The sequence below is a fragment of the Stenella coeruleoalba genome (genome assembly GCF_951394435.1).
Source record: "Stenella coeruleoalba genome assembly, chromosome: 18".
Taxonomy (NCBI): domain Eukaryota; kingdom Metazoa; phylum Chordata; class Mammalia; order Artiodactyla; family Delphinidae; genus Stenella; species Stenella coeruleoalba.
In genome coordinates this window covers 74,314,582-74,340,928 of record NC_137164.1, presented here as the reverse complement: position 1 = coordinate 74,340,928, position 26,347 = coordinate 74,314,582, and the positions used below count along the sequence as shown (strand labels likewise).

Genomic DNA, 26,347 nt, shown 5'->3' with positions numbered 1-26,347 from the left:
CTGGACAAACACTAAGACTGGAATTCAATTTATTATTACTCTTTAAAAATATTAAACTTGGGCTTCCCAGGTGGTGCAGTGGTTGAGAGTCCGCCTGCCCATGCAGGGGACACGGGTTCGTGCCCCAGTCCTGGAGGATCCCACATGCCACAGAGCGGCTGGGCCCGTGAGCCATGGCCGCTGAGCCTGCGCGTCCAGAGCCTGTGCTCCGCAACGGGAGAGGCCACAACAGTGAGAGGCCCGCATACCACAAAAATAAATAAATAAATAAATAAAAATAAATAAAAATATTAAACTTAAGTCAGGAGTAATGGTAATAACTGTTATAGCTGTAAGTCGCTAAGTTTAGTCTAAAGTTGCTCTAACGAACATATACCAGACTTCACATAATATTTTATCAGAAATCATAGATAGTTCAAACAACTTTATCCAATTATATGCATTAAAATTGATTCAAAATTGATTTTAATAGAGAGTAAATCTCAGAGATTCACTCCTTGCTTTGAACATTATTTGTTATGTTCCAATAATGTTTTCTCAATAGGATTTTAAAGTATTTTTAATTAAATCAAACAGTACAATAAATGATGTGAAAAAGCAAGTTACCAAAAAATGATTCAATATTTACATTATCTAATGTATATCTTATATGTAAAATAATTTTTTTTAAAGACTGGGTGGATAAGGACCAAAAAGCTAGCAGTTACTGTGATACCGACAGTGGTTTTAATTCCTTCATTTTTCTTATCGTTGTTTTCCAAGTTTTCTTCACTCTGCCAGAATCGGCTTTGCAATTTAGAAAAATTACAGAGGAATAAAAAACCCAAAAATGAGTAAATTATTATCATTCATCATCCCAGCACTTTGTCAACAGATCCATTTTCATTCATTAAATCTTCTTCCATATTTACCCAGGTAAATGCAATAATATAGGCCATAATTTCATTTAAAATAATTATGAAATTAGTCTCTGTGAAAAAGTAACAAAAAGAAAATATACCACCTTCCTAACTGTTCAAATATAATAATATATCACTGGATTATAATATTTCAAGTCCATTTTGCTTACTTGTGATATTCATACTGAAATACAGGCTTCAAATGTACGATGCTCTAACATTTAAATTTTAGCAACCCAAAAGAATATTCTGATTATGAACAGGGAAGCTTTCTGTCTGAGTAATCTCTCTTCTAGAACACTTCACATCTGAATACAGGAACTCAAGGGAATATGCCATCAACCTTGTCAACTTGACGTATGGGTCCTTCTTCCATCCCCAGGATAATTTACAGATATGCTCCCAAAAGTAGCTCTTGTATTACATCCTAGACCTTCTTTGATCAAAAATATGAAGAAAGTAAATGTGTGCAAAAGAAAAATCCTACCTACATTTTTGTAGAAGCAAAAATGAAAACAAAACAATCGCTATTGCTCCTATCACTTTGTTTAAAATGTAACAGCCAAAATACATACCATACAATCTTCAAATATTATTTCTCTTTGAATGTTTTCTTTAATATTCCAATATTTACTCTTAAACTTGACAGATAAAATTTTCTGAATCTAAAATACCACCATTAAAGCTGAACATTGTAAAATTTTTGCAATTTAGTGTTTTTTAAAATAATTTTCAGGACTTCCCTGGTGGCACAGTGGTTAAGAATCCGCCTGCCAGTGCAGGGGACATGGGTTCTATCCCTGGTCCGGGAAGATCACACATGCCGCGGAGCAACTAAGCCAGTGCGCCACAACTACTGAGCCTGCGCTCTAGAGCCCGCGAGCCACCACTACTGATCTCATGTGCCACAAACTACTGAAGCCCATGCGCCTAGAGCCCGCCCCCCACAACGAAGAGCAGCCCCCGCCCCCCACAACTAGGGAAAGCCCATGCGCAGCAACAAAGACCCAACACAGCCAAAAAGAAATAAAAAATAAAATACAATAAATTTATTTAAAAAATAAATAAATAAAATAAAACGATTTTCTATACATGATCCCATTTGGGGTAGATGACCCTATAATTCTAGAGATCAACAAAGAAGGTAATATTTTAATCATTCTTCACCCAAAAAAATCCATAAACTTTTAGGCAATGACTCTGTTCACCATAATGTTGCTTAAGGCAAGCCTGTCTTCTTTTTGGATGCAGGACCTTGGTCTCCACCCTGACCCCATCCCCACCACACACGCTCACATCCTTTATTTGGCCCCTCCCTCTTCAGTCCTCAAAATTCAACTCAGCCTTCACATGACATGGAAGCAATCTCCCAAAACAGCAGACATACAAGAACGCTTGGTAATTAATCGTCCCTGCTGTCTGGTCCCACAGCACTGTTTCCTAGTATTTACACTATGAATTGAAATCTTCTGCTTAAATATCTTCCTGGTTCCCCTGACTGGGTTTGGGGATGGGGCTGGGTGATGAATAAGTGTGTCCCTCTCCTGGTTGGAACAACCTCCTTCTCCTTAAAAATCCTCAAGTGTGGGACATTTGTCTATTTCACTTCGTACTCCCAGTATCTGTGCAAATGCCTCGTGGAGAACAGGCTGAACGCGTAATTGTGGGACCGGACAGGACGGAAACTCACTGAGATGCAAGGTCAAGAGTAAGGCACAAACGACGTAGCAGGTGTTTTATCACTGAGTTCAATATGGCTTCACCACGTTCTGTCATCTCTTTGAATCTGAAATAGTCACAAACCTTCAAGAGCAAGTCCTGAAAACCAAAACATCATGATGAAAAGTACTGGGGAATCGGAACGAATTTACATTAAAAAAATTAGGTAAAAACTTTAGGTCTTCATCTTATCCTGGAATGGCCTTAATGGTACACAGAAAACATACTGAAACTACACTGTTGAATGTATCTAAATGATTTAAAGTCTCTCAAACGGAAACAATGAATATGCATTAGTTCAATAAACACATTGGGAATGCTGGAAGCATTTAACCAGCTTCACTTGATTCTAACCGCGCTGACATACTAAAGCCTACTTTGGAATGTTGCCCAGGGCTACCCCATGAGAAAGGGCAGAAAAAGAGTAAACCCTAGTGGGAACATAATAATAAGAAATACAGGCATTATATACAAAAATAAGCAAGAAGAAAGGTTTAGGTTTACAGGTAGAAAAAGGACACCTCAATTACTGGAAAACGTCTTTGAACAAGAATTAGAAAGTAACAGAGTTTGAATATTTTTGTTCAGTTTAGCTTGCGTATTATATGTGGTATGTCATCTGTATACAACTTAGGGTCCCAACAGTCCAAAAGAATTTCCACCAACATCTCTAATGATGTTCTCATTAGTAGGATGTGATTCTACTTTTAGAAACGTGTGTTAGGGAACATATATTTCATTTTCGCCACATGACTCTAGTGAATCATAAATAATCTTAATAAGTTCTTGTGTATCTTTCACTCACCTGAAATAGGTACTCAAAAATGATGACCTAAAAGGATTACATTTATTGTATTAATTGTATTTATCAAGATGCAATTATATATTCAGCCCATGGAAGGTTAATTTGATGAAAATACCACTCACATCTTCTGCCATATAGAAAAGAGAATTTTAAAATGCATTTTAGACAAAAATGTGTGTTAAATACGTTCACGTTCATCAATATTCTTAGACTGTCTACACAGCCTCCATGTTAAAGACATTTATGCATTATTTTCTGTCTGGCTAAATGGTGCCAAACAAGTGGCTACTCTAGAAGTTGTTAACTGGTCTCCCTTCACGGGATGGCCCCCTGCCCTCTGTGAACCATCCTCATCCACGTTTGCGGCACCCTAACCACCGTCCGCCTGGAGAGACGGGAGCTCGCCAAGAGTGCGTGACCTAGTCTCAAATACGGATGCGCCTTTTGTACCTGTTATGGTTACATCATTTAACTAAATGAACAGATAAACTGGTACTAATAGGGGTATCATGATGAAAACTAAGCTTAATACTTTGCAAACACAAAGCTGCCGCAGTGAATACTGTCCAGTTAGTTGGAGGTCAAACAACTTTAATGCTTGAGGGGAAATTCACATAACCTAGAAAGACTCTGCATTCAAACTGTTGCATGTGTGTCTTTCAGTTCTAGACTGACCTGAAGAATTTTTTTTTCTTTTCTTTTTTTTTTTTTTTTTTTTTTTTGCGGTACGCGGGCCTCTCACTGCTGTGGCCTCTCCTGTTGCGGAGCACAGGCTCCGGACGCGCAGGCTCAGCGGCCATGGCTCACGGGCCCAGCCGCTCCGCGACACGTGGGATCTTCCCGGACCGGGGCACGAACCAGCGTCCCCTGCATCGGCAGGCGGACTCTCAACCACTGCGCCACCCGGGAAGCCCCCTGAAGAATTTTAAACCTCGAAATCACAGGGTATGTAATCTGGGTATGATTCAGTGAAGACAGGCACCTGGGCTGCCAATCTGTGCACTTGTGCTCAGGAAAGCCCTACGTCAAAATGTTCATGTACACAAATCAGTATACGCGATTTATAGCCTTCTCTTCTTTGGAAGAGACCCCGAAAACTTGCCTTCAGTATTTATTCAGTTAGCCACATGAATCCTCCTAAGTCTAAGGTGCATAAAGACTGGCTTCTCTTCTAGGCTCCAACTGACTGCCCTTTGGGATTATCCTTGTAGATACTAAATGTCCAGTGGCTGCTAATTTGAGTTCCTGAGTTTGTCTCAGAGGCAATGGTGATTGGTGGAAAGACTTCAGGCAAAAGATACAAGCTAGGTCCACATCAATGTGGATACACAGTCTTAACTGCAAATAACGAATGGCATGGGCCACCACTGTGTTCCCAGGTCCCAAGATGCCCAGCAGGTCCCCTTGGACCTCTCTCCCCTTTACATCTCTAATGGGCTGTGTTATATCACCTGTGCGTTTCCCTAGCCTCCCAGCTCCCACAAGTAACTATTCTGGGCTTCATGACTCTGTACTCCCGGCTTCCCAAAAACAAGTTACTGGGGGAGAATAGCACTTTCCTGAGCATTTCCTAACATCCCAGAAGATCAACCCTCAATCTCTTAGGTGTTGCAGCTCTTCACACGTGGCAGCACGAGCTCTCCAGACCCATCCCAGCAGACCCTCGACAGTACTTGACTCAAGCCGTTGGCTTTGACGACTTTCTTGGACATGATTCTCTTCACTCATGAGCGCAGTGACCTCCAGCCCCAGTGAAAGATCCTAACCTCTCCCTCTGCCTCTGCCCCACGGAGCATAAGAGGGTAAGAGAATCCTCCATCTAGCACCCCTCCAGCCCCATGATGTAAGTGGTAGAGACAAGAGAGGGTGGATGTGTCGGTCAGCGCCTACCGGGAGACAGAGCCACACCCGCTGCTGTCTCCAGGCAATTAGATGTAAAGGACTGGTCACGAGACATCCAAGGACTGAAAAGATCAAAAGGAAATACTAAAGTATCGAACAGAGGTAGCAACAGCAAGATGCAGCTATAACCCCTAGAATTGGGGGAGAAGATTGGTAGAGGGCGCTGGTGCTGAAACCAAGGTCGTTAGACAGAAAATACTGCCTGCGGTTGCTAGCACGTTGGAAGGAGTATGAAAAACTGGAATAATGCGTTACAACATGCTCCTGGAAAGAGCCGCCAACACCAGCATTTCTATGTCAAAATCAACCACGTGATTCTTAAAAGAATATTAACACTTGCATCCTAGGGCATCCACCACATAAACTTTTGTAGCCAATGCCTGTGGAAAGCTCAAGTGTGTGTACCTTGATTTCAAATAAGTCCCTCGTAATGTTATTTAGCCTCTAAACAGAAGTATCTATATCACAGCAGAAATGCAGTTTCTTTGCAGCTTAGAAACATAAATTAAATGAAGAGCAATTGGAAAGTGATTTGAACTGGATCTTAATCAACTGACAGATGATGTTATCATTTTTGATAGAATGTTTTTTCTTGCCACATAGATTAATTACATGACTTCCATACATGCAAAATTCTATACATGCAACTGCAAGTGAACATGTACACCTCTCAATTCCGTTTTCTTAAAAATGTCAATTTTGCTCTTATCCCCTAAAAACAGAACCTTGATTCTTCCTTACATCCCCAATCATACACACACAGCCAGCGTCCCCAATCTCTAGTATCTATACCGCAAAGCTCTCTAACAGTTTCCTTGCTCTAAGACGTTCGCCATAACGGTTCCAAAATAATTTTTGAAACTCAAATTGCTTATGCCACAGCTTCCAGTGACCAAACTCTAGATCAAGGGCTGGAAAACTTCTTAGGTCAAAAGGCAGACAGTAAGGTTTTTTGGATTTTGTGGTCTACCCAGTTTCTGTTACAAAATCAGAAAAGCAGCCCTAGACAATACCTAAATGAATGGGAGTATCAGCTTGCCAGTAAAACGTATTTACCAAAGACAGACGAAGGACGAGTTTCTCAATAGGTTAGTGTAAGCTCGGCCCATGGGCCAAATCCAGCTCAGACCCAGCCCTGTCTATACTGTGTACATGTGTTGTTTATCTATTGTATATACAGTAGTTTGTATCTGTTAATCCCAAACTCCAAATTTATTCTTCCCCCACCCCCTTTCCCCTTTTGTGGCCATAAGTTTGTTTTCTATGTCTGTGAGTCTATTTCTGTTTTGTAAATAAGTTCATTTGTGTTATATTTTAGATTCCACATATAAGTGATATCATACGGTATTTGTCTTTCTCTGTCTGACTTACTTCACTTAGTATGATAACCTCTAGGTCCATCCATGATCCTGCAAATGGCATTGTTTTACTCTTTTTTATGGCTGAGTAGTATTCCATTGTACATATGTACCACATCTTCTTTATCCATTCATCTTTCCACGGACATTTAGGTTGCTTCCATGTCTTAGCTATTGCAAACAGCACTGCTATGAACACGTATCTTTTCGAATTAGAGTTTTCTCCAGATATATGCCCAGGAGTGGGACCGCTGGATCATATGGCAACTCTAGTTTTAGTTTTTTAAGGAATCTCCATACTGTTCTCCGTAGCAGCTGCACCAATTTACATTCCCATTGTAACTGGACCAAGAGTCCAAACTTCAATTCTCCCTTGATTTCTCTACCTATTTGTGCAAACTGTGTCCTCTGTCTCCCCTTCCCCCAAGCCCCTCACCAGGGGGCATAAAATCCTATCCAGCATTCGATATCCAGCACAAACGTCACTTGTAGTGATACCTGCCCCCCGCAAGGCTACCCCTGAGTGGAATTTAAACCTGTAGATCCGAGACTACAACTAGAACATGTTATTCTGTAATTGTGGGGTTACCTCCACACTGCGGGCAGTTGGAGGGCAGTATTTTGCCTTATCCTGCTTTACTTGTTTTCTCTACTGACTCACATCACAATAGTTACTACCCCAGAACTGGAAGGCAGGGGAAAGAAAGAGGGAGAGAAGTGAGTGGTTGGTCCAGGAGGATGGAATGAGGGAGGAGCAAGGGGGGTGGGAAGGGGGGGGGGGGGAGAGAGAGAGAGAGAGAGAGAGAGAGAGAGAGAGAGAGAGAGAGGGAGAGAGGGAGGGAGGGAGGGAGGGAGGGAGAGAGAGAGCAAAATGAAAGGCGAAGGAAGGGGACTGGGGTCAGGTGGAGACAGGGAGGGTAGAGGGAGGAGGACGCAGAACTGGGACCAGGAAGCAGTGCAGCTGAGAAAACCACTCTGAACCAGCAAGTCAGGGAAGCACGACAGAGATGGGCTCGAGCCGCTAACATGATCACTTCCACGATTTACTGATAAATAATACCGTATTCAGTGTTTTACACACGACCTTGCCTTTTAACCTTACAGTAGTTCTGAGAATGAGGTCTGGTCCCCACCTCACGGTTGAGGACCTCAGGCTACAGGAGAAAAGTGGCAAAATCGGTATTCAACCCCCTGCCGTTAAGTACAATCACGCTGCCTCCAAGAGAAGAGTGGTGGCAGAGACCACACTCGCTTTTCAGATGGTGACAGCCCTTGTGCCCCTGCGCACAGCTGCCCCATCAAAACCACACTTTGCAGCTCGCCCTGCTGGAAGATGTGACCACGTTACGACCGATGGGACAGAAGCTGTGGCGATTTCTAGGGCCTCCCTTACTCAGTATCCGGTTCCTGCTCTTTGCCCGTCTGTCTTCATCCTTTGTACACCCTGTTCCCGGGACTAGGGCCACATCCTGAAGACAGCATGGCCGTGAGCTGGAGAGATGTTCCCTGAGGACCGTGGCTCTGAGTCAGCGCTGCCTCTTCTAGACTTGAGTCACAAAGGTCTGTCCTGGTTAAACCGGGCTAGTTTGGGGCTCTCTACCACATGCTCCTGAACCTAACCCTAAATAATGCAGAGGGAGGGAGGAAAGAAAGACGGATCCCTAAAGAAGGTAATTTTATAGTTTCCTCTTCCATCAAGGAACTCCTTCAGAGAAAGCAAAACAGCTCCTCTATACACTTCTGCTCCACTTAGGTTGTATAGATCAGCTCCTTACTTACTTATCCTTACTTATCGATTTTCATCATGCGGCTCTCTTTTTTTAATTTTAGGAATTGGGTTGCGCAGCAAAAGTGCATGGGGTCAGACTGCTTGTTAGAAAGCCATGGAACCACCCGCATTTTTAGGTTCTGGCTTTATTTATTGTTGTTGCATACCAGCTCTGGGTCAGTACTTCATACTAAGGGAGACCCCAAGGGAAATGAGACTCTGGTTACAAAGAGTCCTCAGAACTCCAGGAAAAAAAAAAAAAGTATTATTAACCCCTTTTGAATTTACCATAAATCCTACGTGCAATAAAACTTTAGAGATATGATTCCTCAGAAACTACGTTTGCAACCTTCTGATGCTGGAATAACAAACATACAATGAGCTGGAAGCATACACCTAACACACACAGTCAGAAGGATAATCGTGCCAGGGGACCGAGAAGAAAGCAAAGGAGCTGGACTGTGAGAACATGACATGAAAGCTCACAGAGCTCTCAGTGATGAACATCCAGACCGAGTAGCACCCACATTCTGAGGCTGAATGTGAAAAACTGCACGGACGTCAGGATGCCAGAGGTTTGATCCAAGCAGACGTCTTGGTAGGAAACTTGAAGCACTTCTGGATGATACGAGCCCTGGTGGGAACACTGGCAGCTCTCTCAGAAAACGAATGCTTTATAACGGAACCCATCCCACAAAGAGAGATACGGACATACAGGTCACGCACCTCGTTGATAACATGTCTTTTCTAAGTGGTCATTTCTAGTCTCAAAGTCTTCAATGGGCAGCTGCCTTGATATTTTACTCTGTGTAATAATTCCCATTTGGGTTTAAACTGTTAAATGGACTGCAGCTGGAAAGTTGTGATAGAAACGAGTGTCTCACTGTCTAGTTTCCACTTTTCCAATGGCAGTTACATGGAGTCTTATTAGTATCTTAATTCTTGAATTAAACCTGTCTCTAGTCACAGACGTAGCACCTGCTGTGATTACACACTATGTTTAACGAACTGGGGAAGAAGAAATTCTTGAGGGAAAAGAAAGAATCTTTCATTCTCTCTCTTTCTCATATAATAACATTCAGCAGGGCCCAACTTCAGGAAGGGAGAAGATTTAACTTTAAGGCAGCTTAGAAATACTGATGACTTTCTGGCCCTGGACATTTTAAGTTAATGAATTGAAACTTTATTGAGAATTAAAGTGATATGGCTCTTTCCGTTGCTTAAGAGTTACTAGAAAAGTCATCTAGCCCGTCAGAATTTTCATCCAGCAACAGAGGAGACACTGTCTTCACTAAGTATATTTAACCTTAGTTTAGTGGGAGATAAAATTTCTTTCTTTCTTTTAAAGTTTATTTCATGATTTCCCATCAAGGAACCTGCACGCTCAGGGGAATACTGATACTACAGGAATGCTTGGTTCTTGCAACTAAAAGTTTCTCCAGCTCAGTCAGGAAGGAAACTATAGACAGATGTTTTACAAATATCAATGCAAAAAAATTCTCAACAATTATAAGCAAATGAAATCTGGAAAAATATAAAAAGGATTATATACCACGATCAAGTAGGATTTATCCCAGGAATGCAAAGCTGGTTTGACACATGAAAAGAACACCATGCAACACACCATATTTTCATAGTATAAAGGACAAAAACAACAACAACAACAACAAAAAATGATCAGTGCAACATACAGAGAGAAGCATTTGATAAAATCCAACAACATTCCGTGTTAAAAATTTTCAACAAACTAGGAAGAGAAGGGAACTTTCTGATAAAGAACATTTTAAAAAAAAACCAGAGCTAGCATCATACTTAATGCTGAAATCTTCAAAGTTTTCCCTCGAGGAACAAAACGAGACAAGGATGTCTACTCTCACCACTTCTATTCATTGGAATGGAGGTTCCAGCCAGGACAATCAGACATTAAAAGGAAATAACAGGCATCCAGACTGGAAAGGAAAAATAAAACTACCTCTATCAACAAAAGACATCATCCTGTATATAGAAAATTCTAAGAAACCCATACAAAAAAATCTTTAAGAACTAAATAATTGAATTCAGCAAGTTTGCCGAGTACAAGATCAACGTACTAAAGCCAATTACGTTCTTGTGCACTAATAATAAACAAATCAAAATGAAATTAGGAAAGGACATCTATTTACAATAGCAACAAAAATAATGAAAACACTTAGAAATAATTACACAAGAATTTGCAAGTAGCCAATTTTGTTTTCAGAAACAAAAAAGCACTAGATACCTTACTTGGTTTTCTTTTGAAATACACAAACCTCTATGCAGGTGTGAAGCTAAAATCTACCATTGCTGCACCTCTTCTATTTTTCCATGTCCTGAACACTTGAAATCTTTTAAAATATGTTTCACTCTCAGCATACGACTAACAAAAACCTTAAATTATAATTGCCCGCAACACTCCTGATTAGTCTTTTATTATTATAGAAATTTCTCAAATCAGTTTCAATATCATGACTTAAACATCCGAAATGCTTCCCAGCTTGGCACTGATTTTATTTTTTCTACTCTCCGCAGTTCACCAACCTTGACAATTTTGTCTCTTTTTCCTCCCAGGGCTAATCCTCAGTTCTGAACCATCCTCTGATGCCCTTGCTTTCATCTTCACTGGATCCTCTTATCCTTAACCGGTGAGCCAACTCCTAGACTTCCACAGTTCACAGAGATTCAGTCATCAAAGAAGTATTTTCTTAGGGCCTGAAGAAAAAAAATAATGGGAAATACAGCACAAACTGCTTGCCTTGTTATATCTTTTTTTTCCCCCTTTTGCCTTAGTAATATTAAAACCTGAAATAATCAGATCTGGACTTACTCATATGCACTTAGAGCAAAAACCAAAATTACAATAACCTGTCAGTGTCACCTTAGACCTCCTTAGAATGTTTTTGATAAATGCTTTGTCCCCAAAGACAACTTTAAGCAAGTGACTAATAGACCCAAGAGATGTTTTCATTCAAAATAATGGCCCTCTCAAAGGAAAGCCCTAATCTCGGTACAAGATCACTGAAAAGCTTAGCTGCAAAACAGAATAATGGATACAAGATCAACAAAGAGGCAAGGCTCTTAGCCATAATCATGCCATTTACAATCATAAACAGATGTGAGCATTCTCCATGTATTTTTTAAATTTTCACAAAGTCCTCAGTTAAATAAACCCTGCCTATATTATCATCCCAGACATATACATGGACTTGGTGGAACTTACAAAGTATTTCAGACTCTTGTACCCAAAGTAGGCAAAGAGATACAAAAATCTAGCCTTAACTGTTAGCTTCCCAGGCCCATCTGGCTTCATTTGGGAATTAGAGCAAACATTTAAGGGAGAAGTAATACCAATTCTTCACAAAAAATTCCAAAAAATGAAAGAAGAGAAAATGCTTCCCAACTCACTCTATGAGGCCAGTATTACCAAAACAAAGTAGACATCACAAGAGAAGAAAACTACAGACAAGTGTTTTAAGAATATAGATTCAGGGCTTCCCTGGTGGCGCAGTGGTTGGGAGTCCGCCTGCCGATGCAGGGGACACGGGACCGTGCCCCGGTCTGGGAGGATCCCACGTGCCGCGGAGTGGCTGGGCCCATGAGCCATGGCCGCTGGGCCTGCGCGTCCGGAGTCTGTGCTCCGCGGAGGGAGAGGCCACGGCAGTGGGAGGTCCGCGTACCGCAAAAAAAAAAGAAAATAGATTCAAAAAAAATCCTCAACAAAATATAAGCATATGAACTTTGCAAACATATAAAAACGATTATACACCATGGTCCAGTAGGATTTATACCAAGGATGCAAGTTGGTTTAACATGTAAAAAGAAATCAATGCAACACACCGTATTAATAGTATAAAGGACAAAAGCCATATGATCATTGCAATAGACACAGAGCATTTGACAAAATTCAACAACATGCTTGTTAAAAACACTCAACAAACTAGGAAGAGAAGGGAACTTCCTCAATCCGATAAAGGACATCCACAAAAAACTCAGAGCTAGTATCATATTTAATGATGAAAACCTAAAAGTTTTCCTTTGAAGATCAAAACAAGACAAGGATGTCTGCTCTCACCACTTCTATTCAACACTGTAATGGAGGTTCCAGCCAGGAAAATAAGACAATAAAAGGAAATAACAGGCATCCAGATTGGAAAGAAAGAAGTAAATCTGTCTCTAACAACAAAAGCTATCCCCTTGTATAAAGAAAATCTTAAGCAATCCATACAAAAAAAAAATCTATTAGAACTAATAATTGAATTTAACAAGTTTTCAGGGTATGAGATCAGCATACAAAAATCGATTACATTTCTGTGCACTAATAATGAACAAATCAAAATAAATTAGGGGAAAATTATTTATAATAGCAACAAAAATAATGAAAATGCTTAGAAATAAATATAACAGAAGTCCAAGATTTGTACAATAAAACCTGCAAAACATTGTTGAAAGAACTTGTAATAAATGGACATTCCATGTTCATGGATGGAAAGCCAAAATATTATTAAGATGGCAATATTCCCCAGATGATCTACACAATGATTCAACACAGACTCCATCAAAATTCTATCAGACTTTTGTGAAGAAATTGGTAAGCTGATCATAAAATTTATATGAAAAGGCAAGCGACCCAGACTAGCCAAAACAATCTTAAAGAAAGAACAACGTTAGAGAGCTCACATTAGCAATTTCAAAACTTACTGAACAGCAACAGTAATCAAGACAGTGTGGTACTGGCATAAGGACAGACACAAAGGTCAATGGAATATAATCGAGAGTCCATAAACAAACCCTCACATTTATGGTCAGTTAAATTTTGACAAAGGTGCAAATAGGAAAGAATAGGTTTTTAACAAATGATACTGAAAAACTTCGTATCCACACACAAAAGAATAAAGTCGGACTCCTTCCGTACACCATACACAAAAATTATCTCAAAATGGATCACAGGCTCATAGAACTAAATATAAGAGCTAAAACTATAAAACTCTCTGAAGAAAATGTAGGCATAGATCTTTGTGGCCTTGAACTGGACAATGGTTTCTTTAGATATGGCACCAAAAGCACAAGTGGCAAAAAAAAGGAGATAATTTGGACTACAGCAAAATTTCAAACTCTTGTCATGTAGTTGATACCATCAATAAAGTGAAAAGATGACCAACATAATGGGAGAAAATATTTGCCAAACATATAAGGGACTGGTATCCAGAATGCTATAAAAAGAATCTTTACAACTTGACAATAAAAGGGCAACCCAAGTAAACAATGGGCAAAGGATATGAATAGACAGTTCTCCAAAGAAGATATACAACTGGGCAACAGGCACATGAAAAGACTCTGTACATGATTAGTGATTAGGGAAATGCAAATTACAGCCTCAGTGAGGTACCACTTCACACCCAGTAAAATGGGTACGATTCACACCATAATAGGTGTTGGTGAGGATATGAATATATTAGAACCCTTACCCATTGCTAGTGGGATATTAAAATGCTGCTGTCCCTTTGGAAAACAGTTTGGCAGCTCCTCAAATGTTAAAATCGGAGCTACCATATGACTCAGAAATTACAGTCCTAAGTACATTCCCCAAAAAACTGACACCCTACATGCACAAAATCTCATACATGACTACATACAGCAACATTATGCTTAATAGCCAAAAAGTAGAAACAAATGTCCATCAATTGGTAATTGGAGAAGTCAATACGGTATATCTGTACAATGGAATATTACTCAGTGTTAAAGAGGAAAGTAGTTCTGACACGTTACAATGCTACAGGGATGAACCTTGAAAACATGGTAACGTTATGCTCAGTGAAATAAGCCAGACACAGAGAGATAAATACTGTATGATCTCACCTATAGGTAGGATCTAAAAAAGTCAAACTCATAGAAGCAGAGGGTAGAATGGGGATTGCCAGGGGCTAGGGGGAGGGGCAAATGAGAAGGTGAAGGTCAAAGGGTACAAAGTTTCAGTTCCACAAAATTAATTTCTGGAGATCTACTCCACAGCATAGTGCCTACAGCGAACAACAGTCTATCGTATGCTTAAAATTTTCCAAGAGGGTAGCTCTTATGCTAAGTATTCTTACCACACATACAAAAAATGGTAACAACAGTAATAATAAAGGAAGCAGGAGGACACATTGGGAGGAGATGGATATCTCTATGGCCTTGATTCTGGTGATGGTTTCATGGATGGGTACTTATCCCCAAACTCATAGCGCTGTAGACATTAAATACCTACAGCTTTTTCCATGTCAACCATATCTCAATAAAATGGTCTTTAAAAAGTGTGGTCCGACTAACGTATGCAGCGCACACCACCTGCAACACATCACATAGGCTCAGCAGTACCCTACGTAGTCCCTACTGATGAGATGACTCCCATGACCAGTCCCCTGGATGTCACAGCAGCGCCACACTGGCTGAATATTCCTAAGCACATTCTGTCGATGCCTGTACTTATTACAGACCAATAACAGCAACAGCAACAATAAAATCCATGGGTCAGCATTACTGGTCCCTGTAAGTGCCAAAATACTATCCCAGTTGTCTAGAACGTCATTTCTATTTATTCATCTTTTATTGTTCTAAAGTCTGTATTGAATTTGTTACAATATTGCTTCTGTTTTCTGTTTCGGTTTTTTGGCCGCGAGGCATGTGGGATCTAAGCTCCCCAACCAGGGATCGAGCACGCACACCCTGCATTGGAAGTCGAAGTCTTAACCAATGGACCGCCAGGGAAGTCCCTAGAATGTCATTTTTAAATGCAAGTATCCCAAGCAGTATACACAGTAAGTCTCCCAGAAATGGAGCTCGTCACTAATAAATTGTCACACCCTTAAAATCTGCAGCAAATGATATGCCAGTGGGTACCGTGACAGTGATTTCAAAATGAATAATCCCTTATTCTACACTTCCTACCTCTCCTTATGTTCTCTGACAGTCGGGGTACCTTCCATGAAAAAGCTTACCTGGGCAATTAAAACTAGAAGGTTGATTACAGAGCCCAGATTCAGAAAGGCTATCAAGACATTGATGGAGTGAGGTTGTATTTAGAAACATTTTTCTTGTCTCCTGAGATTCTGTTTTAAACAGTGCTTACTTACCACCTTCGTACCAGAAAATATACCATTATTCCCAAAGTAACTTTGTACGAGAGGAATTATTCGATTTACCTGCTTGAATGGCTTGTCTTATTTAGTACTTTGAATATGCATTTTTCCCCTACGTCTGGGTGCTCAAATGTCTAAATGGGTTTACACACAAGAAATAGGTAATAGCGTTCATATGGGAACGGATACACGTGTGTCAGTACAAAGTACAATTTGATGCACCGCATCACGTTCGTGTGCCAGTGCTTTCAAATAAATATCAGTGTTGATCGTGAAGCAAAAGGGAACACATCTGATAATACCTCACCTCAGCTTGAATTAAAAAACGCTTGTATCTTTTCATAAGGAAAATCAACGGCTCCACATGGAACTGTTAGAAAGTCCTAAGATTCTGGCAGCATTGTTTTAGTTTAGACAGTTCCATTTTATCGCCCAAGGGGAAATGCATCGTCAGCAAGGGTTTTGCCAGGATCTGGCGCACGTTGCCCTTGGAAGACTATGCAGAGAAGAGAATAAAAGAGAGCAAATATTGGTTTCTGTTACGTAAACAAGTCATGCTCTTCTGTTCTCCAAGTTGAACTAATGGGAAAGTAGACAGCTCTTAGCATGAACCGGGCCCCTGGGGTTAGACATGTTCTAATTTCAAATTGATCATGCCTGATAAATATATTTTGTTAATATGAACCACACTGAATAAAGGCATTTCAGTAATTACCACATCACAGATAGATCTTGCTCTGTTCTGTACAGTTTCTGCAACCTTACGGGGAGACAAAGCCAAGTATGTACTATAAGTAAGAAATGAAAGGAAGCAAACCACGTCTATTTTATCAGATTACCCCAAATAAACCATTTATCATAAGGATTACATGGACCAAGTTCAAGACCTACTTCATATCTAGAATAACACTATATTAATAACTGCATGCTGAAAATGAGTGTGAACACAATTCAGTAATATGTCATGTGAATCAATTATTTTTATAAAACCTTACCATGGGCTCCTTAAGTACTAAAATAGCAAACCTTTTATTTTTCACTGATTTAGACTACTTATATGTTACACTGTTCAATGTAAAATGGAATTTACACTTTACAGATGTTAGCTAAAAATAAAACCATACAGTAACAACTTTCATTTACATTTTCTAAAGTCATTTCTCTAAACATGTTCATCTAAAATGAGCAAATAAAAGCAGTTAAACATCAAGGATACATAACTCAAAAGATTCATCTCAGATGTAAAATTCTGCTTTAGCTATCCAAATTTAGATGAACGAAAACAAATTCAGTGTTGTCTGAAACAAGTGCAGAGCATATATAAAGAGCATAAAATTTCCAGAGCGCACTTAATTTTCAAACACCATTTTACTAGAATACCCGAGGTAAGTATTTAAAATCATATTCATCATGTCTATATAATTGAAAATGCAGTTGCCTACCAGAAATGCTATCCTGACAAATTTGGCTTGAGCGTATTCCTGTGTGCAACGGAATCAATTTCACACGTACTCACCTCCCTGTCTCTGGGAGGTGGTCCATTCATTGGTTTGACGTTGCCATGGCAACTGCAACATGGTAACAGGCCAGCCAAGCTCTGCTGTTCCAACCCCAGTAGAGAGTGAACTGCTTCCTGCAAACAGCACTGCCGCGCCTTTCTAGAAAGATGGGTCTTTTACACTCACTCTTAGCCTGATATTTTAATACCAACTAGTGGTAATTCAGCACTAGGAAAGCAGATTTAAGGTTAATTCTTTTTGCTACGGAGTACATTTCGGTGCCTGTCTAAAATCTTCTAAAAGCCCTAATGAAAAGAACATGAGCTAACTTGTATTATCATTGTGACAGGTGTGAGAGGGTCTGTAGTTTACGTGAACAATGTTTCAGTCACTAGCATTCAGCTTGAATCACAGGTCACAATATTAAACTTTCAGATAAAAGGCAGTTTTCTAAAATGATGGTGGTACCGCTCCTTGTTTTTCTTACAGAATCTTCCCGGTATACGTGTTTTGTATTAGTTTCCTAGGGCTACGGGAGCAAAGTGCCACAAACTGGGTGGTTCGAAACAGAACACAATTCTCTCACAGTTCTGGAGGCCGGAAGTCCAGAATCAAGGCGTCGGCAGGGCGGTATACTAGCGGAGAATCTCTTCCATGCCTTCCTCAGCTCCTGGGGGCAACCACCAATCCTTGCTCATCCTGGGTTTGCAGCTGCCACTACCCCATTCTCTGCCTCTGTCTCCCCAAGGCTGTCTTCCTCTGTGTCTGTGTCTGTGTCTCTTACAAAGGCGGGTCACGTTAGGGATGCTCTAGCTACTTACTTCTTCAAACACTCTACTTCCAAATAAGGTCACATTCAGAGAGGTACGGGGATTGGATTTCAATGTAGCTTGGGGGGGGGGGCACAATTCAACCCCCCACGGTGCTATTGAGGGAACATTTATGCAAAGTGAAGAAGAATCAAATGTCTCATCAGCTCCCTGCTTCATCCGCCCGTGTGGACAGGCGGCACAGGACTCAACTGTGCTCTCACCAATACAGGAACAAGTGAGAAAATGATTTAGCCCATGCCAAGGGACGGAGGTGACACCTGCCTCGGATTCTGCTTCATCCTCTGGCACATTGCTGCGCTCCAGGGCATCATCCTGACTCTTTGAAGCAGGTTCCCACCCACGTGGGAGCTCTCCGGTGGGGGGGGGGGGCAGAGGGAGGAACCGGCTCTGCCAGCTGGTGCTGGGAAAACTCCCTGAGGGCAGAGCATCTACAATCCAGCCTGGAAGCTGGGTGGGCGGTGGCTTTGGCAGGACAACAAAGAATGCCACCCCCCTTCACTGCCCTCAGACACACATTTCCTCTGCAAACACCCCACGGAGCAGAGCCCTCCACTCTGCGATTCTCTCCAATTCTCTCCACAGCTGCTAATTTTCTTCGAGAAGACCCTGTTGAGGGGCCCTCCCTCAGGATATCAGGCAGCCGTCAGCAGCTTTGCCTCTGATTCACAGTGGGGGCTCAGGAAGCAGGACCAAGGATGCTCACGCCCATGGGAAGTCCTCTCCCAAAGGCAGAGGGCAGAAGACCAGAGACTTTCCCTAAAGCAAAATTCAGTGGGAGCCTGGAACTCAGCAGGAATTGCCAAAGCCAATTTGACCTCAATATAAAACTGGCGAACTTGGTACAATGAACACCTTGAATAGAAAAGGAGGGAACCCACTGGTTTATGACACCTGCCATCATTATCTTTGCTAGGAGAATAATTTAAGCCCTCTTTGTGGAAAACTGAAATCACAGTATTATTATTCTGTTTATTTTACTGCAGCAAGGCTCTTAACATTTGGAATCCTTCTTTAAGAAAAATGAAAATAATGAGACTTTAATAAAAGATGGCCTTAATTATTCTCAGGGGATACTTGATGCTAGTTGCTAGATTCAATCCAATTATCATGTAGCCCTACTAAGTGATAACATGCGTGTATGTGTGTGTATCTCTCATCTGCCCATCTACTTATCTATCTATATATTTATATATGGATATACAATTTCAGACATGCTTTTAATCATTATTTAGCAATCAAGTTAAATGAGAGGAAATGCATGTGTAGTACTCAAGTTTTTACTGGCATAATCCCTCTTGCCTTTATAAAGAGATTGCTGAGTGAGGAAGCATTTCAACTCTTTCTCCTGAATAATTTATTTACATATTTTCACCCATTGTACTTATATAATAGAAAACTTCTCCTCTAAGGTTTTAGAGTAAACAGACCATTTCCCACTTTGAGGACAGAAATCAATGGCTAATGTAGATTGGAGAAGCTAGTGGAATCTGGGAAATATTAAAATCCTCCCCCAAGTAGACAATAATGAGAACATGACTAAACTTGGATAAGATGGCAAAATTAATCAGTCAGAGTAGGGAGTCAACACCGTAAAGGTAGCAACTCAAGGCAAAAGAATGGAAGAAAATTCTGTGACAGGTATTTATAGAAAAGATTGGGAGATAAGCAGGTACCTCAGATTTTTGCTTTAGTTAAAGAAAAGCAAAACAAAAAGCCCCAGGGAAAGAAGCAAAGAAAAAAAAAAATCAGAGTAACATGACAGGGCAGGATCACAGAAGTCAGATTACAAGCACTTCAGGAAGGAAAAGTATCGCCAGAGCGTTGTACAATTTCTATAATTGTCGGCAAGTGAAGACAGCGCTGATCTTGACTCACGAACAGAGTATAAAATAAAAGGAGACTATTTGCCACCAAACGAAGAGACCCTCCAAGGAGCTTCAAGGCACGTGAAGGAAACCGAAGCTACAGTGAGAGAGCACAGCTGCTCTGGGACCCTGGAGGACAGGTATCATCTCCTTCCTCGGGCACTAGAGTCGTCGGCCGCAGATGACATGGGGGAGCCAGGGGAGGGCAGAAGCGCGGTGGCACCTTCCACGGGGCAGCTGAGAGGACTGTGCCGTGAATGCACGTGAGACACCTCTTGGGATTTCTTAAACTGTTGGGGGAAATCACAGTCTTGAAGTGGAACCAGAATATTTGCAACCGGGAGTGGGAGGAAAGTACAGAAAGACCGTTAGTTATCCACCCCACACCTCATATTTCCACCCCGGGAATAACTCAGCCTGGCGTAACTCAGAATACCAACAGATACAAGGCAACATCACTGCCCAAGGCTGTTCCAGTGTAACGTGAGAGAACGACGCCGTAAGCATGAAGTTACAGTAAACTGTGATTAAATACTACAGCAGGCGAAGAGAAAGGAAGCATTATCTCCCGGACTTTTGGTCCGCAATGGAGCCTCACGGAAGCTTCTGAAGGGAGGAGAAGCAAGATCAGGCCTTGAAGGGCGAATGAAAATTAGCCTGGAAAATGGAAGGCAGCTAGATACGACAGGAGGGAGGAGCGAGGGCGTGGAGACACATCATCATGCGAGGCTGGAATGGTGTAGTATTGGAGTCTATGCATTTGAGAATGAGTTCAATGCTGCTAGAAGGACAAGACACACAAACACATTGGACAAACTCATAAAAAGTATTCAGTGGGGCTTCCCTGGTGGCCCAGTGGTTGAGAATCTGCCTGCTAATGCAGGGGACACGGGTTCGAGCCCCGGTCCGGGAAGATCCCACATGCCACGGAGCAACTAGGTCCGTGAGCCACAACTACTGAGCCTGCGCGTCTGGAGCCTGTGCTCCGCAACGGGAGAGGCCGCAATAGTGAGAGGCCCGCGCACCGCAATGAAGAGTGGCCCCCGCTCGCCGCAACTAGTGAAAGCCCTCGCACAGAAACGAAGACCCAACACAGCAAAAATTAATTAATTAATTAATTAATTTAAAAAAAAAAAAAAGCCAAGCATTTGAAGCCCTTTAAAAAAAAAAGTGTTCAATGTAAACTGTAGGTAAGCTGGTATTTTGAGAGATAGAGGCAACATGCAGGGGATATGTTAATTACAGGTAACGTGTAAAGAGGAAAGTGCAACACAGGCAGAACCCAGGAAAGTGTTAGCGAGACGTGCCAAAGACAGACGGAATAAATAAAAACAAGTGTCCAGAAATAGGAGTACTGCATATAGATAGTAACAATGGCAGAGGTACACCGTGATCTTGTCCCTTCCGGGCTGACAGCTCTGGGCCCCCCGAAGGTGGCCACCCACCAGTGTCACCGAGTATGCTCCCCTTCCGGCCTCAGTGTGCTCTAGACCCTAGAAAAGCAGAGATAGCCCACGTCTGACAGCAGGCTGATGATCAAGCCACACCTGTGGCCAGGTGAACCTGTTCTCCAAAACCGGAAGCCTGTGGCATCAGCCCAGGGCACCTTGTATCCATGGGCTTAGCCTTCAATTCAGGTGCATAACCACATCATCATCATCCTCTGTGTCCCAGGGCTCAAGTAGTACGTACGGTCCTCTGGCTGCCCACACACTATCCTATCCACATTAACACACTCATCTCTTCCCCCCCGCTCTTGCTGTGTGTTTTAAATTAAGTTAGTGACATTTTAATTTGGAGTGTCAGCTTTTATGCCCTGCAACCTCTGGGATGGCCTGGCTAGCAGTGCATTTGGAAGCTACCCTTGCATCAGGTTTACTCCCCAAACAATAGTATCCATGAGGAAACCACAGTGTGCTTAGACTAGTAGATGTTAGCTGGGAAGTCTAGAGATAAGTTGAGAAAAATAGACAGGGATCAATTCATAAAGCTTAAGGGTGAAGAATTTGTCCCCTAGGCTATGAAAAAACATGGGGAGATTTCACAGAGCAAAAATGGGATGCTGTGTAAGATACTTCTGGAATAACTATAGAGAATGAAATGGAAGGGAAGCAGACTCAAGGTAGAAGGGACAGTTAAGATGGTACTGCACAATTGCAGCGGGAAGTCAAGAAGGCTAAGTGACAGTCTTAACTGTAGGACTGATGACAAGAAAACAGACTCAAGAGATGGCAAGTGAGCAGGACCAGGTGATGAGAGAACTGAGAAGGAGGCATCAGAGTTACAGCCAGGCAGGGCTAGAATAAAGAAGCAGGAGTAGATTTGGGGGGTCAGGGGCTACGTGATGAGTTCAGTCTCAGACCCCGGGAGCTGGCCACAGGACAGAGTCTACTAGACTCTTGGGTGGATGGGTCTGAAACTTAGGAGAAAGACTTGGGCTGAAGAGGAGATACGGAAGTTACCTGGTATAGTTGCAAGATGAAACCAAGGGAACAGATGCAATTATCCAAGAGGATTGTGGAGTGTGAAAACAGAATAAAGAACAGATGGCTTTTTAGAACCCCAATATTTAAGAAAAGTATGGATAAAAATAAGCGTGTGAAGGGAAAGAAAGGAGGAGCTGCTCTATCACAGGTGACAATGTGATTTTGGTATTTATACAAAAGGCAAGGAAGAAGTTTCCATAAAAAGGCGCAAGGCACAATGCCAAGTGCTAAGGTGTGGACATCCTGACGTCGTATTTATCAAATGTGTAAAATATTAGGTTCATTTTTAGCCATGCGTTATGGCTGTGGATACAGTATTTCTCTTTAAGACACATTCTCAAAAAGCAAGTTACTCTGCTGGCAAAGAAGAAAAGAGAAAAATAATGGGGTGGTTTTCTCCCAAATGCAATAATTCATTTTCAAAGTGTTAGCAGGGGTTCAATAAATGTTTTTTAATTGAAAAAGCAAATTTAGAAGGGAACGATAGCTCTGGTAAGCAGAATAAAATAAAGACAAATGATGATCGTTACTTTCCTCTTTCAATTTAGTTTATTTCTATTACATATCCACTGACATTATAACTTAAGTAAATCTCTAAGTGCTACAAATGATTCAATATTATTTGCCTTAGTTAAAAATCATGACAACATAAATGGCAGATCTAACAAAAGCTTGGCTTTTCTATTTTACATTTTGTTTGTACTCTAGGCAGGTGAGAGGAAAACTCTTTTTATACTTTCGTTAAAGAACTCAAAACTCCACATTCAGGTCCAAGGTGTTAAGTCTAAGTAAAGTGTCAGCATCAGCTGGAAGATAATTTTCGGACATCGCTCGAGCGTACATGCTCTGTGTCTTTGCCCACAGGTTATATTTGAGTTAAAAGCTCAAAGGCACAGTGGAGCTGGACTAACAGGCAACTGCAAAGACTTTTGTTCTTTCCAAGACTCTTGTGCACAGCTGCCAACAGGCTGACGCCACTGGAAGAGGCACCCCTAGCATCTCTGTCAAACAGCAGACGGGGGAGGCATGGTGTCGCCAGTGGCTGAACCGTCCCTGAGGTCGCCTGTCTCTCCCCACGGCTCACATGCTCCACTGCTTGCCCATCGGCAGTGTAGGCCGGGGCTGCACAAAGACAGTGACACGGTCTGCCAGCCAACTGGCCCCATCAGAGAGATGGACACGAAACAGAGCTGGATTCAGTTCCAATCTCATGGGAGACCGTCAAAGACAGAAATCCAAAGTCTCTTGCCCAGGGAGGGACCAGAGAGTCTGCACCAAAGTTCCTGCAAGCAATGTGGGCTCAGGGTTGTTTCTCCTGCTTCATATCATTTCCAGAACTAGCTTTTACTTCAAGTCAGATTTCTTAATTTTTGTTTTTAAATGAAGACTCTAGATTTTTAGAGCAGCTTTATTTGTTTGTTTGTTTGTTTGTTTATTTATTTTTCGCTGCACCCTGTGACTTGTGGGATCCTAGTTCCCTGACCAGGGATCGAACCCAGGGCCTCAGCAGTGAAAACGCAGAGTCCTAACCACTGGACCGCCAGGGAGTTCCCACAGAGCAGCTTTAGGTTCACAGTAAATGTGAGGGGGGGCTACAGAGATCACCCATGACCCCACTGCTCTCACAATGCATAGCACCTCCTCTTATCAGCACTGTCCACCGGAGGGGGGCATTTGTCACAATGGATGAACCTGTGCTGATACATCATCATCGCCCTAAGTCCATAGTTGACGTTACAGTTCACTCTTGGTGTTATACGTTCTGTGGGTTTGGACAAATGTGTAATGATGTTTATCCATGCTTATCCACCACTATAGTTTCACACAGAGTATTTTCACTGGCCTAAAAATTCTCCTTGATCTGCCTATTCGTACCCACCCCCAACTCTTAGCAACCACGGAACTTTTTACTGTCTCCATAGTTTGGCCTTTCCTAGACTGTCATATAATTGAAATCATGCAGTACGTGACCTTTCCAAATTGGCTTCTTTCACTTAATAACATGCATTCAAGGTTCCTCCATGTCTTTTCATGAATTGGTAGCTCATTTCTTTTTAGAGCTAAATAATATTCCATGATCTGGATGGACCACAGTTTATTTCTCCACTTAGCTACTAAAGGACACCTTGGTGGCTTTCGAGTTTTGGTGATTATAAGGCTACTTTAAATATCTGTACGCAGGTTTTTATGTGGACATAAGTGTTTAACTTCTTTGGGACACCAAGGAGGGCAACTGCTGGATCGTATGGCAAGAGGATGTTTAGTTTTGTAATAAATTGCTAAACTGTCTCCGGAAGTGGCTGCACCTTTCTGCATTCCCACCAGCAGTGAAGGAGAGTTCCTGTTGCTCCACGTCCTAAAGTTTTTTAATCTTTAATCACTTTGTTATGTCTCCTAGTGTAGTGGAAGGGTTTTTTTTTTTTTTGTCATTTTAATATTATTTCCATTATTTCAATATTCTGGAAGTCTCCAGTCTCAGATACCTACCAGCATCAGTCTTCTTTCTCTGTTCCTCACTCACACCACCCCACTAATATCTTCTTCTTTCTATCCCCTAAGCAAGGACTGACCTCCTCTTATGCACTTGATATGAAATCTAATATGTCCATCAGAAGCTCCATGTCATCATTCATTTACTTCCACATCAAATATTTACAAACTCTCTCCTCTATATATTTTGTATTGGTTTCTCACTGTTACTGTAACAAAATATTACAAATTTAATGATGCAAAACAACACAAACTTATTATTTTATAGTTCTGTAGTTCAGAAGGCCAAAGTGGCTTTTACTGGGAAAAACTCCAAGTGTCAGTAGTGCTGTGGTCACTCTGGAGGACACAGAGGAAAGTCTGTTCCCTTGCCTCTTCCAGCTTCTAGAGGCTGCCTGCATTTTTTTTTTTTTTTTTTTTTTTTTTTTTTTTGCAGTACGTGGGCCTCTCACTGCTGTGGCCTCTCCTGTTGCGGAGCACAGGCTCCGGACGCGCAGGCTCAGCGGCCACGGCTCACGGGCCCAGCCGCTCCGCGGCATGTGGGATCTTCCCGGACCGGGGCACGAACCCGCGTCCCCTGCATCGGCAGGCGGACTCTCAACCACTGCGCCACCAGGGAAGTCCTGCCTGCATTTTTTGATTTCTGGGCCTTCTTCCATCTCCAAAGCCAGCAGTGTGGTATCTTCTAATCTCTCTCTCTCTGACACTGCTGCCTTCCTCTTATAAGGACCTTCAGGATTACATTGGGATAATCTAAAATAATCTGCCCAGCTCAAAATTCTTCATTTAGTCATTTATGCCAAGTCCCTTTGCCATGTAAGGTAACATATTCACAGGTTCTGGGGATTTGAATGTGGAAATCTTTGGAGGAGCACTGTTCTGCAATCTAACAGTCGAAACACTCCTCAAACTCCTGTCCTCGGGAATAGTGCCCTCCAGCTTCGTGACCACCTAGAGGGGTGGGATAGGGAGGGTGGGAGGGAGACGCAAGAGGGAGGAGACATGGGGACATATGTATATGTATAGCTGATTCACTTTGTTATACAGCAGAAACTAACACACCACTGTAAAGCAATTATACTCCAATAAAGATGTTAAAAAAGAAAAAAACGAATACTGCCCTCCAGTTGGAAGATATTGCTGTGATATATATAGATATACCAATATATCATACTTGATTGGTTTTTTTCAGAATCATGAAAGTGAAGCATATAATTAAAGTTGAAAAGGGGGGATGCCAGGGTAGTCAGATCTTTCTGGGTAATGGGGTGAATGACAGATTTCCAGTGGACGAACAGTAATCAACTGCATAAAGTAATCAACTGTATAAGGGACAGCGGGTGCACCCCAATGTTCACAGCAGCATTATTCACAACAGCCAAGACATGGAAGCAACCTAAACGTCCATGGGCAGGTGAACGGATAAAGAAGATGTGGTATATATATATATATATATAATGGAATATTACTCTGCCATAAAGAAAATGAAATAATGCCATTTGCAGCAACATGGATGGACCTAGAGATTGTCATATTCAGTGAAATAAGTCAGACAGAGAAGGACAAATATCATATGATATCTTATGGTATCTT

The 26,347-nt window shown here is 41.7% G+C and overlaps 1 protein-coding gene across 4 annotated transcripts in view; it reads right to left on the bottom strand.

Moving 5' to 3' along the window:
- The window catches only part of MYO16 (myosin XVI), a 641,507-nt gene that overhangs the window by 464,539 nt on the left and 150,621 nt on the right, over positions 1 to 26,347 (bottom strand). For 3 of the 4 annotated variants that reach the window (XM_079902787.1, XM_079902784.1, XM_079902783.1), the window contains one exon: positions 11,008 to 11,178. The exons of the other annotated variant lie outside the window; for it this stretch is intronic. In XM_079902787.1, the coding sequence (XP_079758913.1) occupies positions 11,008 to 11,083 (76 nt within the window). In that variant the 5' untranslated portion in view covers positions 11,084 to 11,178. The remainder of the gene's footprint in view (positions 1 to 11,007; positions 11,179 to 26,347) is intronic. 4 annotated transcript variants of the gene reach the window in all.